The 15,073-nt window shown below is 61.2% G+C and overlaps 1 protein-coding gene across 4 annotated transcripts; it reads right to left on the reverse strand.

Annotated features, from left to right (window-relative positions):
• Nucleotides 1-343: 343 nt before the first annotated feature.
• On the reverse strand, nucleotides 344-13,182 carry ETV5 (ETS variant transcription factor 5). Of its 4 annotated transcripts, none has more exons than XM_035544400.1 (13): nucleotides 13,078-13,182; nucleotides 12,443-12,579; nucleotides 12,240-12,327; nucleotides 12,040-12,087; nucleotides 11,891-11,941; nucleotides 6,842-6,971; nucleotides 6,242-6,511; nucleotides 4,584-4,843; nucleotides 3,926-3,985; nucleotides 3,116-3,184; nucleotides 2,745-2,914; nucleotides 2,202-2,303; nucleotides 344-2,062 (listed from the first exon to the last, which is right to left on the reverse strand). In XM_035544400.1, the coding sequence occupies exons 2-13, from the start codon at nucleotides 12,485-12,487 to the stop codon at nucleotides 1,841-1,843; spliced, it is 1,515 nt and encodes a 504-aa protein (XP_035400293.1). In that variant the 5' UTR covers nucleotides 12,488-12,579; nucleotides 13,078-13,182; the 3' UTR covers nucleotides 344-1,840. The 4 variants fall into 4 exon arrangements, with proteins under 4 accessions (XP_035400293.1, XP_035400294.1, XP_050568597.1 ...); XM_035544401.1 differs by having other exon boundaries at nucleotides 6,842-6,968; nucleotides 13,078-13,174; XM_050712640.1 differs by having other exon boundaries at nucleotides 12,240-12,324; nucleotides 13,078-13,172.
• Between the last annotated feature and the right edge of the window lie 1,891 nt (nucleotides 13,183-15,073).

Genomic DNA, 15,073 nt, shown 5'->3' on the forward strand with positions numbered 1-15,073 from the left:
GCTCAGGAGCAGGTTGTATTAAATCAGTGCCCACAGGGGAGAAACTGGCCCAGCTCGAGCAGATCCCCTAGCTGGACATGGCTTTGTGAAGGTGCTGTGAGCCCTGGAGATGGGGATGGGGCAGGAGAGCCAAGCATGGGGGCTTCAGCCCTCGTCCCCTGTGCATCTCCAAGTGGTCCCAGGGGCCTCACACACAGCCCCCACGTGTGACTCTTCCTCAAAAGCAGGTGGAGAAGCCCGCCCATCCTTTTCCCCCCTCCCTGGGAAGCCCCAGTCCTCCCAGCAGTGGTGGCCCTGCCACCAGCTCACGGCGCACACCGAGCGCAACCCTGGCAGACAGGAGGAACAGAAAGCAAGATCCTTTATTGTACACAGTACAGAACGTAATGCAGCTTTGCAGGAGATACATAGCCCTGCTCAAGTAAAGGTTATTTGAAATCAGTCCTCAGATTAACCCCTTCCTGCACCGTAGACCTGCCACACTGAGCAAATGCTTACAGCTGTCCCCAAGGTGCGGTTCCTGCGATCCAATGTTTCCCGACGGCACGGGCCACTTGTACATCACAGGGATAGCAACCAAGCCTACCGGGAGTTAATCTTCATACTTCCCCGAAAAAAAAAAAAAAAAAGAATGATTCAGTTCAAAAAAAAAAATCCAAAGCTAACTAAGGAGGAGAAAAAAATTCCTATACAGCATTTACAACAAAAACATGTAGCTGGTGGGGTTACGCGTATATGAGAGGTGGAGTGCGGGGAGCTGCATTGGGTAGGGGGGCCCCACAGCCCAGCCCCACTGTGCTCAGAAGGGAACGAGGCTGAGCTCTTGCCCTTTCAGTCTTGGACCCCCCAGGAGCAAGGACTCGAGCAGTGAAATGGAGTGGACCAGAAACTTCAGTGCCGTGGGGGCACGTGCACGGCTGGGGGCAGCCGGGGTAGCTCCCCATGCACTGCCAGCTGCCCTAGGGCACAGCAGCAGGGCTGCAGAAAATAGCTTTGCCTTAAAATACAAAAAAAATCTACAGAAAAAAAAAAAGTTTAGAAATTTTTTTTTTTCCTAAAACATTCCAAAAAAATAACAAGGGAGGAAGATAGTGTCACGGTCTCCTCCTCTGAAATTAAACCCATCGCACAGAGCCTGAGCTGGGGAAGAGAATTGAAGGGGGACACGGGAAAGAGGGGGGGGCAGGCTAAGGGACTGTTACATTGGAGAGCAACACTCAAGGGGACTGAGGTGGGGCGGGGAGGTGTTGTCCAGGAAGAAGGCAGAAGGCTGCTCCAGCTCGGGGTGGGACACCATGCACATCAGCCCTGGGGCATGGGCATGGTGTGCCCCACGCCCGAGTCCCCCCAGACACCCCTCGCCTGTGCAAATCGAAGCCCTTTCCAACACACAAGGCAGCTACGCATATTGTGATCGATGCAAAGCAGATTGTCGTGACAATTCGCTACACAGTCACACCGTCTAGACCAGTCTCACGGGCGCTGCTGAAGCCATCGGCCGTTGCTTGCTCATGAGAAACGTGGCCTGAGTCAGAGACCTGGTGTTTAGCTCCCCTCTCCCCAAAACACCTCTGGGATGCCTGGCGGGAGGTGCCAGCCACGGGCAGTCCTACGCACTAGCCCTTGGACAGTAAGGTTGTGGACTCAGCGCTGACACACACCGGGGCTTTTAGGTTCCTCCAATTGCGCTTACGGGTAAAGGCCAGTTTGTGTGTGCACACGCGTTTCATCTCTTTTTTTTTTTATGTAAGAAATGGCAAAAAGTATTCTTTACAAAACCATTGCCCTTATTTGCCCAAACCGGAGGTGCTAGTGCTCATCGCTGTGCCGGCCGGCCAAGTCAGTAGGCGAAGCCCTCCGCGTAGGGAAGGCTGCCGCAGTGATCCACCTCCAGGAGGTACGCGGGGCTGTCCTCGAAGTGCGTCAGCGGCAGTGTGTCCTCCTCGTTCACGTGGCAGTCAGGCTCCGCTTTCAGGAAGGGGCGCTGATTGTCGGGGTAGGCCATAGAGAAGAGGGCGTCGGGGTCACACACGAACTTGTAGACATACCGCTCGCCAGCCACCTGCAAGCAGAACGAGCGTCAGAGGCCAGGAACGAGAGGCTGGGCCAGGCCGGTACTGGCATTGCCCCTCCTGTGGCATGCCAGGACAGGGGGGTGATGCTGGGGACAGCAACCCCCGGGTGGGCACAGGGCCACTTGCCTTCTGCATGATGCCCTTCTCATAGTAGTAGCGCAGGGAGCGGCTCAGCTTGTCGTAGTTCATGGCCGGACGGTTCTTCTGGATACCCCAGCGCCGCGCCACCTGGAGAGCGAAAGGCCGCAGCCGTGACAGCTCCAGCCCGTGTCTGGGCACGGGTCCCCTCCGAAAGCTGAACCCCACAGGCTCTGCCCGCCCCGGGACGCTGCTCAGGGCCTGGAGCCAGGGCACAGCCTCACCCTGGCCCCTCTGAGCCCAGCCCGCGGGTGACAGACGCGAGGGGCACTCGGGCGGTTCCGGCTGCCACGACGCAGCCGGCACGGAACCAGAGGCCAAATCAAAAGACGTTTGATTGGGGGGAGCCTGCCAGAAAAATTGCTTCACCACCGCAATTTCCATGCACGGCGTAACAGACATTACGGGTAATTACCCACAGCGTGCAGCTCGGTGCCGCAGCTGCTTTCAATTGCTTCCCAAACAGCTTCTTCCTCTGCATCACCCGCGGGCGGGGAAGGGGCTGCCCCCCACCCCCCACACGCCCCATACCTCCTCGGGCTCGATCAGCTTGAACTCCATGCCGCGGCCGGTCCAGGCGATGAAGTGAGCATTGGCGGGGTCATCCAGGAGCGTGACGAGGAACTGCCAGAGCTGCAGGGACCCCCGCCGCTGGTAGGGAGGGCCCTCGCGGTACAGGGTGGGCTCCTGCTTCACCTTACCTGCCCACAGCGAGATGGCTGGCTCAGCCCCGAGACACGGGGACACGCTCAGCCCCACAGGCACGAACGGGCTGGGGGGCTCTGGGAGAGGCACTGCCAGGGCACAGCAGTGAAGCTGAGCGGCCTCTGCACCCAGCGGCTCCTGTGTGGGCACCCCTGGGTGCGGAGCCTGCCCCCGCCGCCCCTTGGCTGGCTGCTTACCCTCCAGTCTCTCCGGTACCACACACGTGTCATCGAAGTACAATCGTGTGTCCTTTTCATATGAAAATCCTAGGGGAAAGAGCCTTCCCATTAGCATGGGGCCCCTGCCCCATCCTCACGACACCTGGCTGGGCCCAAGCCAGCTCAGAGACCCGGCGTCCCAGAGCTGGGAGCTGCCCCCTCCGCGGTTATTTCTGGCCATGCCATCGGCTTCGTTGCCATGTCCGGCTAGCTGAGCACAGCACAGATCTGTCCTCCCCTAACCCCAAGGAGCTGGAATAACCAAAACCCTCTTAGCAGCTATATTGGGCATGTTATCCCAGATTACACGGGGCAGCACGTTGCTCCCATGCCCTCACAGCGCACTCCCGGTGCCAGGGCGCGAGGTGGGTCATGTCCCTCACAGGTGACATGGTGCTCCCAGTATTTTTGGGGTGTCCCGTGGCTCTGCCAGACCTGATTGGGTGGTGGGAGAGGAACCACGGGGTCTGCCAGCACTGCTGGGAACCTGTCCTTAGCTACTGGGTGGCCACGAACCTTTCTCACCTCTGAATCAGCCCCGGAGACAGAGCCCATGCTTGGCCTGCACCAGGGGATGCAACAGAACACGGTCCCAGGAGCCAAGCGAGCCCTCATCCCACTCCCATCCCTGCCTGTGGGGAGGGGCTTGGCACAAGGAAAACCCTAAAACCCTGGACACAGAGGGACCCTGCCAAGGCCCTTGGAAGGGACAGGATGGAGGGATGGGGAGGGACACGGCGATGTGACCCATCCCGAAGTTCTCAGCCCCGAGCCAGGAGGCACACTCACCGTCGTGGCTGCCGGGGAAGATGCCCCCCCTCATGTACGAGGACTGGCAGTTAGGCACTTCTGCAAAGGAGGAAAAGGCAGTGGTAAGCCTCACAACACCTTCTCTGCTGGGCATCTTGTCCCTCCCCAGACTGCCTTGTGCCACCTCATGCGTATCTTTGGGGAGAAACCAGTATAATTTACAGGGACGGGGGGCACTTGAGCAACCATGGGTGACACAGTCCACATCAGCGCACGTTTCCGCCAAATTATTTGGGCCACGTGCTAAGGGAGGCAGCAAGAGCCCACGAGCAGCGCAAGGTTTCTGGCTGCCTCCCTCCCCTGCCATCTGCTCGGCTGCACTGAACCACCTCCCGCCAGCCTGAGGTCACAGTATTTTTAGGCCCTAAGGCGCTTAGAGGATTTCCTGTGATGCTCGTGGGGTTCAGCACCAGCCACCAGAAACTGCAGCAGGGTGGGCACAGGCCCTGGGGACACCCCCCTGCTGCAGCACAGAGCACACAGTCACAGTGTGCAGCATTTGGGGAATGCCTGCATCGCCCCCTCCCTTTTAAAGAAAAGAGGGGGAAAAATAAAAAAGACACCCCTACAGCACTGCTGTTCCCTGCCTGCACGGGGCACAGATCCAACGTCACAGCCCGCCCCACTTGCCACCCACCTGAGTCGATGCAGTAGTCCCTGGGCTCCTGCTTGATGCCCATGGGGGACTGGAAGCTGTGCCCGGGGGGGGCAGGCAGGCTGGGGCCGGCATGCTCATAGAGCGGGTCGTGGTACTCCTGCTTGAATCCCTGAGCGGGGTGGGGGGTGGCAGGGCCGACGGGCTCCGACAGCTGCCGGTGGTAGACGGGGCGGCCGTCCCCGGGGACAGCAGGCTGCGGTGGGAAGGGGTGGCAGGGCTCAGACATCTGCCTCTGAAACCTGGGGGGGAAAAGGGACACGGCATCACAGAGGGGTGCCAGCGGGCACCACATGGGCACCTGGGGTGCGTGGGGCAACTGCTGATGGCTCGGCCAGTGGGACACCCATCTGGGATGGGGGCATCATGCAGTAGCGCAATGGGTTCCCCAGCCGAGGGATGGGGACCCTCAGCTGGGTGAGCAGGAAGGCACAGGGGCCACCCCCAACACACAGAGCACCCCTCAGATAACATGACAGACCGACAGGATGCTTGGATAAAAGCACGGGAAACAAAAACAAACCCCCATTAATCAGAAATAAACCCAGCCCGGAGGCAGTGGGGCGGCACCACGGTGAGGCAGAGCCACGGGGCCCGAGGACGCTGCAGCCATGCAGGCGCTTATGCAAAGCCAAATCCCCTCCGCAGCGCTGCAGAGCCAGCTGGCCGCTAATCTGCTGGGATTAAACCTCGCATGGAGCGGTGGGAGCACTATTTTCAGCCAGAGGCACCAGTGCCCTCCGCCCAGGCTCTGTGCTACCACGGGGGTACGGGACCATCCCGAGGGGGTGCTGCTGCCGCGTCCCCTGCCCGGCCCAGCACCTTGAAAGGCGATCTCTGCGCGCCCAGTCCTTTCGGGGCCGCCGCACGCCATTTGGCTTTGTAACCAGATCCCCCCCAGCTGACGGGCTGGGATTACTCCATTTCCGACCCGCGTCCCCCTGCCCTTCCTGAGTGAAACCCAAGCCCCGTGATGGTATGGCGCTTCCAGATGGGTCACGGCCAGCCCCCCGCATAGCTCGAAGGTCGCCCGGAGCCGAGCTCCGTGCCGGGGCCAGCTGCTGCCCCCCTTTGCTTGGGGAGGGATGCGCGTCCTGGGCGCCCACTGCGTGCCCCAAGGGGACACCCGATGGCGCTGCCACAGGATGAAGCCACAGCTCGATGAGGAAGGGGGAAGCAGGGTGTCTCCCTTGCAGCCCCTAAATCCTCCTCTCCCCTCTCCAAATCACCCCAAGAGCAACATGACACCCGTCCTGCAGCTGGCTGATGAGGGTGAGGCGCCACAGTGCCAGCCAGGGTGGGAGCAAGAATTAAAAGAAATCCCCTGCACCAAGATGGCACCCAAAATCCTAATATGGCTCAGCATGCCAAGCCAGCCAGTCCACTGGGGGGCCGAGAGATCTCAGCAGGAGGATTCACAACCTGTGCCCTGGGCTGCTGGTGCAGCAGCTCTTTGCTCTTCAGCCACATCCCGGTGCAGAGCGCCTCGCACACACTGCACCAGCGCGACAGCTGTACCCCAGCCCCATGGCACCGGTTCCTAGGAGCCCCAAACCATTGCAACCCCAGCAAAGAGCAAGGGGACGAGGGGCCGAATGTCCCACCTCCCTCCCCGCAGCTGGAAGGCCACCGATCCTTACCTGTGCTCTGCGGGGTATTGGTTTTCCGACATCATCTTTGGCATGTGCATGGGCTGGTGAGGTGGCCGCGGCACCGCAAAGGTTTGCTGCCTCTGCTCGTGCAGCGGGCGCGGGGCGGGCACAGCGCTGCGGAGCGGGGCCGCTGGGGCACCATGGGCAGCCGCCTGCACCGCCGGCGCTGGCAGGGAGGATCCTGGCTGCGTGGGGGACACCGGCGTGGCGGGCGGCGTTAATGGCTTGAACCCAGCGGGGGGCTTCCTGTCGTAGGCACTGCAGGGGGCAAGAGGGGAAGGTGACGATGGTGCTGGTGGCTCCAAGATAAAGCTAACACAGACGGATGGGTGGCATCCCTGAGGGAACCGCAGTACAGCCCTCACCCTCCCAGCACCCATAGCTTGACCACCCACAAGGGGCTCCCCCTCTGTTCTCAGTGCCACAGGGGTCCCCAGATTCCTGCCGGCTCCAGTGCAGACATCCAGTGCTGTGGGGGGCACATGCCGATGGGATGCTCCCTGCCACCCGGCCCCATCTGCTGGGCTTCTGAGAGGGTGCCAGAAGCAGCCTGTGCTGCCTGGAGAGGTTTCGCCTCCGGCGACCTACCAGCAGTTGTAGAGGCACTTGTCTCCATAGCTGGCACAGAGAGCCTGCTCGTGGCTGCAGGCCGACAGCTCCGAGGAAGGGCTGTGCAGCTCCCGCTTGATCTTGGCCGGAGGTGGGGCGTGCAGGACTACTGGAACGAGAGAGAGGAGGAGGAGGAGGAGGACACAGTCACCGTATGTTCCCGGCCCTGGCTCCATCGCCACGGATTCTGACCCAGCGCGGGAGCAGGCGATGGGTGCTGCCAGCCCTGGGGAGCATCCTCTTGGGTGCTGGGGGTTCAGGTGGCGATACCCCCCTGAGGCAGCACAGCCCCGGGGCCGGGAGCATCAGATAACCACAACGCAACAGGCTGGAGGCCCTGCAGGTCCGTCATCCCGGCCCATATGTGCCAGCGGACCAAGCCATGATGGCAGGGAGGGCAGAGGTGCCGCCAGCACACGAACCCACAGCAAGGGCATCCAGACCCAAACCCCTACCGCGAGGGGCGATGAGCCTGGCAGTGCAGCGTCACGCTGCCCTCTGCCCATCCCCTCGGCCGCTGCACGCTGTGTCTGCAACGAGCACAAGCTCTGTTCCCACCGACACCTTCGGTAGCTCCATGGTTTGAGTGGGAGATGCAGGCAGGGAAAGCTGGCACAAGCTCTCTTGGCTCCAAACTAGCGGGGCAGAGCTGTGGCGAGGAGCGGCAAGCAGCCAGCTGGCAGCCCCGCATCTCCTGGGCGCAGCCTCGTGACCAAGGGGACACAGCCCCAGGACCACCAGGGGACAGGGGAGGAGAGACATGGTGTTACAAGTCTGAGGGGCAGATGGGCTGTTAAACTCCAAGACATCCACTCCCACAGCACCGCCAGGCCCGCTCGCTATATATACGCATTTTAAATGGGGCAATATATGCTTAACCTCTTTAATCTAAAAGCGGACACTCTAGGAAAGGGAAAGCGTGGCCGAGATCTTTACCTAAACCATGCCTGAACCGGAGAGCCAAGACCAATCGAAGTAGAGTATTAGCTTCGTGAGAAGTCTAAACACAGCCCAGTTACGCCAGAGAGGAGTGAATAGCTCCAGGACAACTGTTCACAGCTTGCCAGGTAATTAGCTGCTCCCCTAATTTGTCAAAACCTTTAAAGAGCTGCTGATCCCCCCCAGCCCCCCCCACAAGCAGCCCAGCACAGCTGGTACCAAGGGCATAAAAAACTCCAGGGAGTATTTGAAACACGAAGCCCAGGCTGAGCAAGCACAGCCCCTACACTCCCTGGAACCCCTCCCGGAGACAGATTTTTCCCCCCCCAGCCCCTCCCCAGGAGCGAGGCCGGGCTGCTCCCGAGCATTTCGAGTGCTAGCAGGGGCCAGCGCAGAGGCTGTGAAGCCCAGGCACCCCGCGAGGCACGGGAAAGCAGAGGGGAAACTTGCTTTGGAAGGGCTCCAGCTGCCTATCATGGGCATGTTTCTCCCTAACAGTCTCCGTGTTGTTCGAGCAGGGTTGTTTTTCCGCCAGCCGCACAATGGGGTCTGGTTATTCATTGAAAAAAAAAGAAAAAAAAAAACTCTCCGAGCGGGCACCACCCTCCATTCACAAACAATTTGGAGCGCTCCATTCATGCGGTTGGGGAAAAAAAAAAAAAAAAAAAGAGACAGAAAGAAAGAAAAATTTCCCCAGAGCTTAGCGCTGCCATTCAAGGAAAGGGAAACGATCCTTCAGATCATAACAGAGACCAGCTGGCTGCGCCGAGCAGCCCGGACTTTGTGCAACGTTTGGATTCCTTACACAAACACCGCGGGGCTGGCCCGCGCTGCTCCTCACCACGCTGCCTTTCCGCCAAGTTCATTCAAAGCCCAGGCGATTTTGCAAGGCGCTGGGGCCGGAACGCCCTTCGGCGAGAGCGGAGAGCGAGGAGAAAGACAAAATAAACGCGGGCAGCCGCTCGGGAAAAGCGTCACGCAGCCACGGCTCGCACCGAGCTGCCTTTGGGTCCCCGGCCCTGCCAGGTGCTGCTCTCCTGCCCCAGAGCCCAAGCAGCCCACGGGGTATGGTATCTGAGTTTTGGTTCCCTGCTGGCAAGGAAGAACATGCCGCGACTGACCTCGGTTTTCTGAGTGCTGAGTGGGAAAGGTACGCCCTGCCCCAGCACCCGGTGCCGCAAAGGCACGGCAGGAGCACAAGCGCTCTGAACCTCTTCGCTCCTCCGCTCTTCGCTGTAATTAAAAGCTAAAAAAGCTAACGGAGGGAGCGGCCCGGAGGCTCACCCATTCCAGGACTTGGTCACGTGGAGGGGACACCCCAAAGCTGTTCGGGGCTGCCAGGACTCTCGGCCTTGAGCCCCGATTTGGATGGCACGCGGTGAGCTTCGAGGACAGCAGCTCTGCTGCTGCTAGCACCCGCTGCCCACGGAGAGGGGAAGTGACCGAAGCCCCACTCCCAGCACAGCCACCAGCTCAGGGACCTCGGCACCCACTCTGGCCATCGCCGTGGGCACCGAGCTCTCCGCCAGCCCCTCTGTCCCACCACGCCAGGCACCGCTGGAGCAGGACGCACCCAAGGTCACGCCAGGAGAGGAGCCAGAAATAGAAGCTGCGCTCCTGCTTGCCTTTGTTTAAACAATCCTTCCTCGGAAACAAGCCTCCTTCTTTAATTTCGGCGTGTACGAAAACCCACTCCACGCCCTGCTCACCACTTTAGCTACACACCATCCCTGCAGGGGGACAAAAAGTCCCCAGGGACCAACCTCTCCCCCCAAAAAGACTAGGGACACCCCTCAAGACCTTCACACCTTGCGTCTTCAGGGGAAAAAAAAAAAAAAAAAAGGCCTCTCAATGCTTGCTTTCCACAAAACAATCCTATCTCTCCCTGATTATTTTAACAACTGATCAAGATACTACACCATGCACATATTCTTCTCGCCAGGGCATGAGGACAAGGGACACAGGACAGAGGACAAGGGACACAGGACGTGTTAGCCTGCATGCCAGCCCCTACCTACACTTGGCCAGGGAGGTGGGTGGCACGCACAGCTTGCTCATCCTTGCAGGAGGATCTGCTTCTCCAGCGCTGTGCCTGTCCCCACCAGGGAAATTGCCCCACCAGGAACGGGAGCTGCCCCTCCGCCTGGATGCCCCAGAACCCAAAGGGCAGCTCCGGGGAGTCCCTTATCTCCTGGGTGGCTTAAAAAGCACCAAATCCAGCCTCTCGCAGCTCCACCAAGGGCAACGAAGGCAACACACACTTTATTCAGAGGAGCCCTGCTTTCCCCGTCCGCATGGACACATTTTTACCCCCAGCACAAGGGGCTGCAGGCGACGATGTGCTGCCTGCCACCCGTGCGTGCGTTGGTGCCAAACCCCAGCTCCGAGCCCGTTCCTGCAGAAAGCCCCGACCTGCGAGCAGGCAGCCAGCGCGCTACGTGGGGGTTCAGCAGGGCGAGAGCAGTGCTGCAGCTCGGAGCACCACCGGTACCCGGCCCAGCAGACGTGGGCCATAGGCTCAGAGCTGAGTGGGACCTGTCCCTCGTGGTCACCCCCTGAGCTGCAGCGTTGGTCGGGCACTCGATGGAGGAGCTGGGCTCCCTGTCTCGCGTGCAGGGCACCACCGTGCCCCCCAGGAGCTGCTGCCGAGCCCCACAAGCCTCTGTGTGCAGGAGCACTCAGCCAAACTCCCCCAGCCAAGCGCTGGAGAAAAAATCCCCCAGCCCGACAGCGCGGGAAACCTCTGCTTTATCTCCCCAGGAGAGTTCAGGAAGGTTATCGGAGTGGGAAGTCACGCAGGGACATCGCCTTCCAAGCGACAACATCATTTCAACACCGGGGCTGCAGAGGCCGAGCAGGTTAAAAGAACGTTTAAAAGCCTCGACCAAATGCTTTTTCCTCCCTGCATCGCCCAGAAAAGTTTGTCTCCTCTCTCTGAGCTCTTCAGGTTACAAGGAAACAAGAGACTGCCAAAAGGCACTGGAAACAGCTCCAGCTCTCCGAGCCGCCCTCCCACGCACGCTGCAGTTTGCACTGCTCCGAGCAAGAGCTGACGGGCTGCACCAGGATGTCAACAGCGAGCCGCGTTTCTGACTCCGGGCTTGCCTTTTATCTCAGGGGAGAAATAGGGGGTGGGGGGGGGGAAGCGCATCTGAAACCTGGGCTGTCTGGAACAGTTTAATGGCAAGCTTCCCACTCAGAAGTAATCAAAGGGCAATAATTAACATGCGTTTACTGTAGTATAAGATACTCTGCTGCATGCTGTGACAAAGCTGGAATGAGAAATCTGTTCGACTGCAGGCTAAATTTGATTTCCTTTAAGTTCTGCGGCTGTCTGGTTCAGCAGCAGAAGGCAGCTAGGAACACTAGGCTGCTACTTCTGCTCCCCAGGTAACAACTGAACACATCCCGACCCCCCTCAAGCCTTCAGTGCCAGGACTGTCAGCACCGAGCCTGGTGCAAGCCCGACACACCATTAACTGCACACCAGCCCCTGCCCTGGCCGCTGACTGGTTTGGGCAATGAACCACGACTAGGAAAAAGCTCGCTCTCTATTATGCAATTCAAGAGGGACTGCATTTTCACTGGCCTCCTTTTTAAACGTGCTTGCTTGCCAGAGATTAATGCTGCTTAAAGCAGCTCAAGTTTCACCGCTCAGGTCTGCTCTTGCCAACAGCGCTAGGCCAGGACTGCAAAAAGCTCCAGAAACTTCAGAGATTGTGGCTAACCAACAAGCCCAGCACGGGCTCTCCCATCCACTTGAAAAGGAAAAGCAGCATTTATAAGCAAATCAACGTTACTAGGAACGAGCAGCGAGTCTCAGAGGAGCCTAGAGATCAGTTAGAGATATTTCCATGCGGTTGGCTATAGTTTTCCCCGTTATGAGACGCAGGGCACTGCGAGCCTTGTCTTCACGAGCCCAAGCAGCACAGACACACACGTGCTTTCTCCCCAAAGGCAGAGAGCTTCAGGGTTTCAGATTCGGCAGCAGCCGCTCCCCAAGGAAGCGACCCCAAAGCAAGCGCGATGTTTTGCACAGGCAACTCAACGCTTCCACCCCCGAGAACAAAAGCCGTAACCAGTACTTACAGTTGTCAGACTGGAAATCTGGGACAAATTGTTCGTCGTCGGGGACCTGAGCTAAAAAAATAAAAAATAAAGGTTTTATAGCACTTTCGGTTCACAAAAAATGCTCGTGCAGAGATTTTACACGGCAAAAGGCGGAGGTGAAGACTTGCCTTCAGCTAGCCAGGCCTCTTGGAGCTGGCTGAGATCCTGGAAGAGCTCTGGAACAGAGTGCAAGACTTAGGCGCTCGACAGAAAAATAAATAAAACGGCCGCTATTTGCGGAATTCTCTCTCTAAGCCAGCAAGCCCAAGGAGAGCTGTCTCCTAAGGACCCAGCGAGGGCACAGGGACCCGCGGGCAGCCCTGCTCACCTTCCGAGTCGTGGGCCAGGTCGGTCTCCAAAAACTTCCTTTTCCTGTCAGACCCCAGCCGGCCTCGGCCCTCCTCGGTGCACGACTTCTGCAAGGACGAGGGCGTGAGCGGTCCGGGGGGGGGGGGGGGGGGCGGAGGAGGGGAGGGGGAGCAGCCACGGGAGCCCCCAGGGACCGGGGAGGGGGGCACGGGGCAAACTTACCCCGGGGCCCATGAAGGGAACCTGCTGGTCGTAGAAGCCATCCATGGTGCGGGGCAGGCGGACAGTGCCCCCGGCACGCTCAGCATCGACACCAGCCCGGGAAGGGGGCTCCCGCCTGGGCTCCGGCAGGTGCGAGGCTGCGGGGGTAAGGGGGGGGGGGGGGGGGGGGGGGGGGGGGGGGGGGGGGCGGGAAGCGGAGATCTCAGGACCCGTCCCCGAGCTTTGCCGCCCCCAGGGCTGTCCGGGGGCCGGTGCGGGCCCGCCGTAGCCCCCCGCTGCGTGATGTCACCGGATTTCTATAGAGACGGCCGTGACATCACGCGCCGCGGGCAGGGCGGCCCCGAGCTCCCGTTGGCCCCGAGCTCCCGGCCCCCCCGCCGGCCCCCGCCGGTGCTCGGCGCTGCAGGGCCGCGCCGCAGCCGGGCCCGTTCCCACGCCGCCCCATTCATAAACTCCGCCCCCCCCCCCCCTTCCTCCTCCTCCTCCTCCTCCTCCTCCTCCTCCACCCCCCCCGCCTCCTCCCCCTCCTCCCCTCGCTGGCGCGCGCCCCCCGCCATTCACCCCGCGCCATTCATAAACACCGCCCCCGCCCCGCGCCGGGCCCCGCGGAGCTGCACGGGCCGTCGTGAGCTCACCCGCTGCAGGCGGGGCCGGGGCCGGGGCCGGGGCCGGGGCCGGGATGAGCCTCGGGAAGCGCCACTCCTCGCCCGGGCACCGGGCACCGCGCTGCCGCTCTGCGCCGGCCCCCAGCCCCCGAGCGAGCGGCCCCCGCCGCGCCCCGCCCAGCGCCGCTTGTTTACCCTCGGCACCGCCCAATGGGGCGCCGCCGCCCCGGCGTCCTCGCCCGCCGATTGGCCGGAGCCCGGCCGAGAGCCCGCCCCCGCGCCGCTCCCAGGGCCCCATTGAGGCCGGCGGGGTGGGAGGGGCGCTCGGCAGCCAATGGGCGCGGCGCGATTTGCGTGGCCCCGCCGAGGCCGTTTTTCATTCATAAAAAAATAGAAAGGGGGAAGGGGCCGGCGGGCGGGGCGGGGGCAGCTCGGCGCTTAAAGGGGCCGCCGCCTGCCCCGGGGGGGCCGAAGGGGGGGCCGAAGGGGGGCACGGGGGGGGGGGGTGGGACGGCCCGGGGGCCGGGTCCGAGGTGCCCATACCTCGTGCCTGAGCACCTGCCGCAGAGCCCTGCGGTTGGGTGCGCTGCAGGCCTCACGCTGCGTGTGCGTCCCCTGCACTGGGGGGGGGTGCTCTGGGGGGGGGGCTCTCCCTGCAGGAGGGGTCTCCCCACCAGCCCCCTCCCCTCAGCCTGGCCTGAGCCGCTCCGAGTGCCTGCTTTTGCTTTTTTTTTTTTCCCGTCCAGGCAGCCTGCAGCCGAGGCTGCCTTTGAGAGGGAGCCTTTGGAGGGGCCCGTGGGAAGCAATTCCCACCTGGGTGGGCTCTGGGGCCGTGGGAAGGGCAGAGCAGGAGCAGGGGCACCCGGGAGAGAAGGCTTCTCTGCAAGTGGGTGAAAACCCCCTTGCCAAACAGACGGGGGACCTGCGGCTCTCAGACAGCCCTCCTAGGATTGCCAGGGGCTCGGCAGTCTGGCCGCCAGCTCAGGACAGAGCCATGCAGCCGTGGGTTGCCCGTATCCCCGCCGCAGCATTTCCTGGCCAGGTGCCTCAGTTTCCCCATCTCTACGCAGCCGTTTGCACAGCAATCTGCTGCCACACTCCAGGACCCCCAACCTGTGCGAGGGTCCGCTGTTGTTGCAGAGCAAGACTGAGACAATCCCCTATTGGGAAGGGTAAATGGAGGGAGAGCTCAGCAGTTGCCGTCCCTCTCGGACTGGGGAGGAGTGGAGCCTCCTGCTTGCATCCCAGCAGGGTGCCCAGACCTTTGGGAGCCTCTCCGCACGGCGTGGCCCTGGCCACTTTGAAATCCTCAGGGGGTCATGGGGTTGCAGGTGCCCCGGTACGGCTGCCCAGCACATCTCAGTAATTTTTCTGTGGCTGTTGGCATAGTGGGGAGCTTCTGGAATCCTCCAGGGCCAGCACTGCTCCCCAGGGATGATGCTGGGAGCTGCAGGCGCTTCGTCTCGTGCCGTGCCCTGCCTGGAACAGGGGAGCCGCCACGGTGCCCCAGCAGCGAGGTGCCTGCATGCTGGGGACACGCATGGGGGGTGCTCCTGGGGGGCTCTGCAGGAGCCGGTGCTCTCGCGTTCCCCCCGTGTGTGGGCAAGAAGGATTCAATCACTGCCAGTAAAATCAGCAGCTGACGGGCAGTTGGGCAGGAGGCGAAAGCACGGGCAGGCAGCACGCTGTGCTGCTGGGGATGAGCAGGGTCGCAGGCAGATGTGGGCAGAACTGGGACCCCCGGCAGCCCTGGTGGCTGCTGCAGAGGAAGGGGGAGCACCCTGGGGGCCCACCTGGCCCTGCCCTTCCCTCCAGGCTGCACCCGAGCAGGGCCAGGTGCCAGGGTGCCCTGGGGTCTCCTCGTGGTACCTTGGGAAAAGCTGAAGCCCCTGGGCAGCCCTGATCGAGAGAGGGATGGTGACCGGTGCCTGCTAAATTTAGAACTTACTCAGGAAAAAAAAAAAAAAAAACAAACAAACAAACAAAAAACACAACAAAACAACAAATCACAGGCTCCAAATTTTGC

Source organism: Cygnus atratus, chromosome 9, assembly GCF_013377495.2.
Source record: "Cygnus atratus isolate AKBS03 ecotype Queensland, Australia chromosome 9, CAtr_DNAZoo_HiC_assembly, whole genome shotgun sequence".
NCBI lineage: Eukaryota > Metazoa > Chordata > Aves > Anseriformes > Anatidae > Cygnus > Cygnus atratus.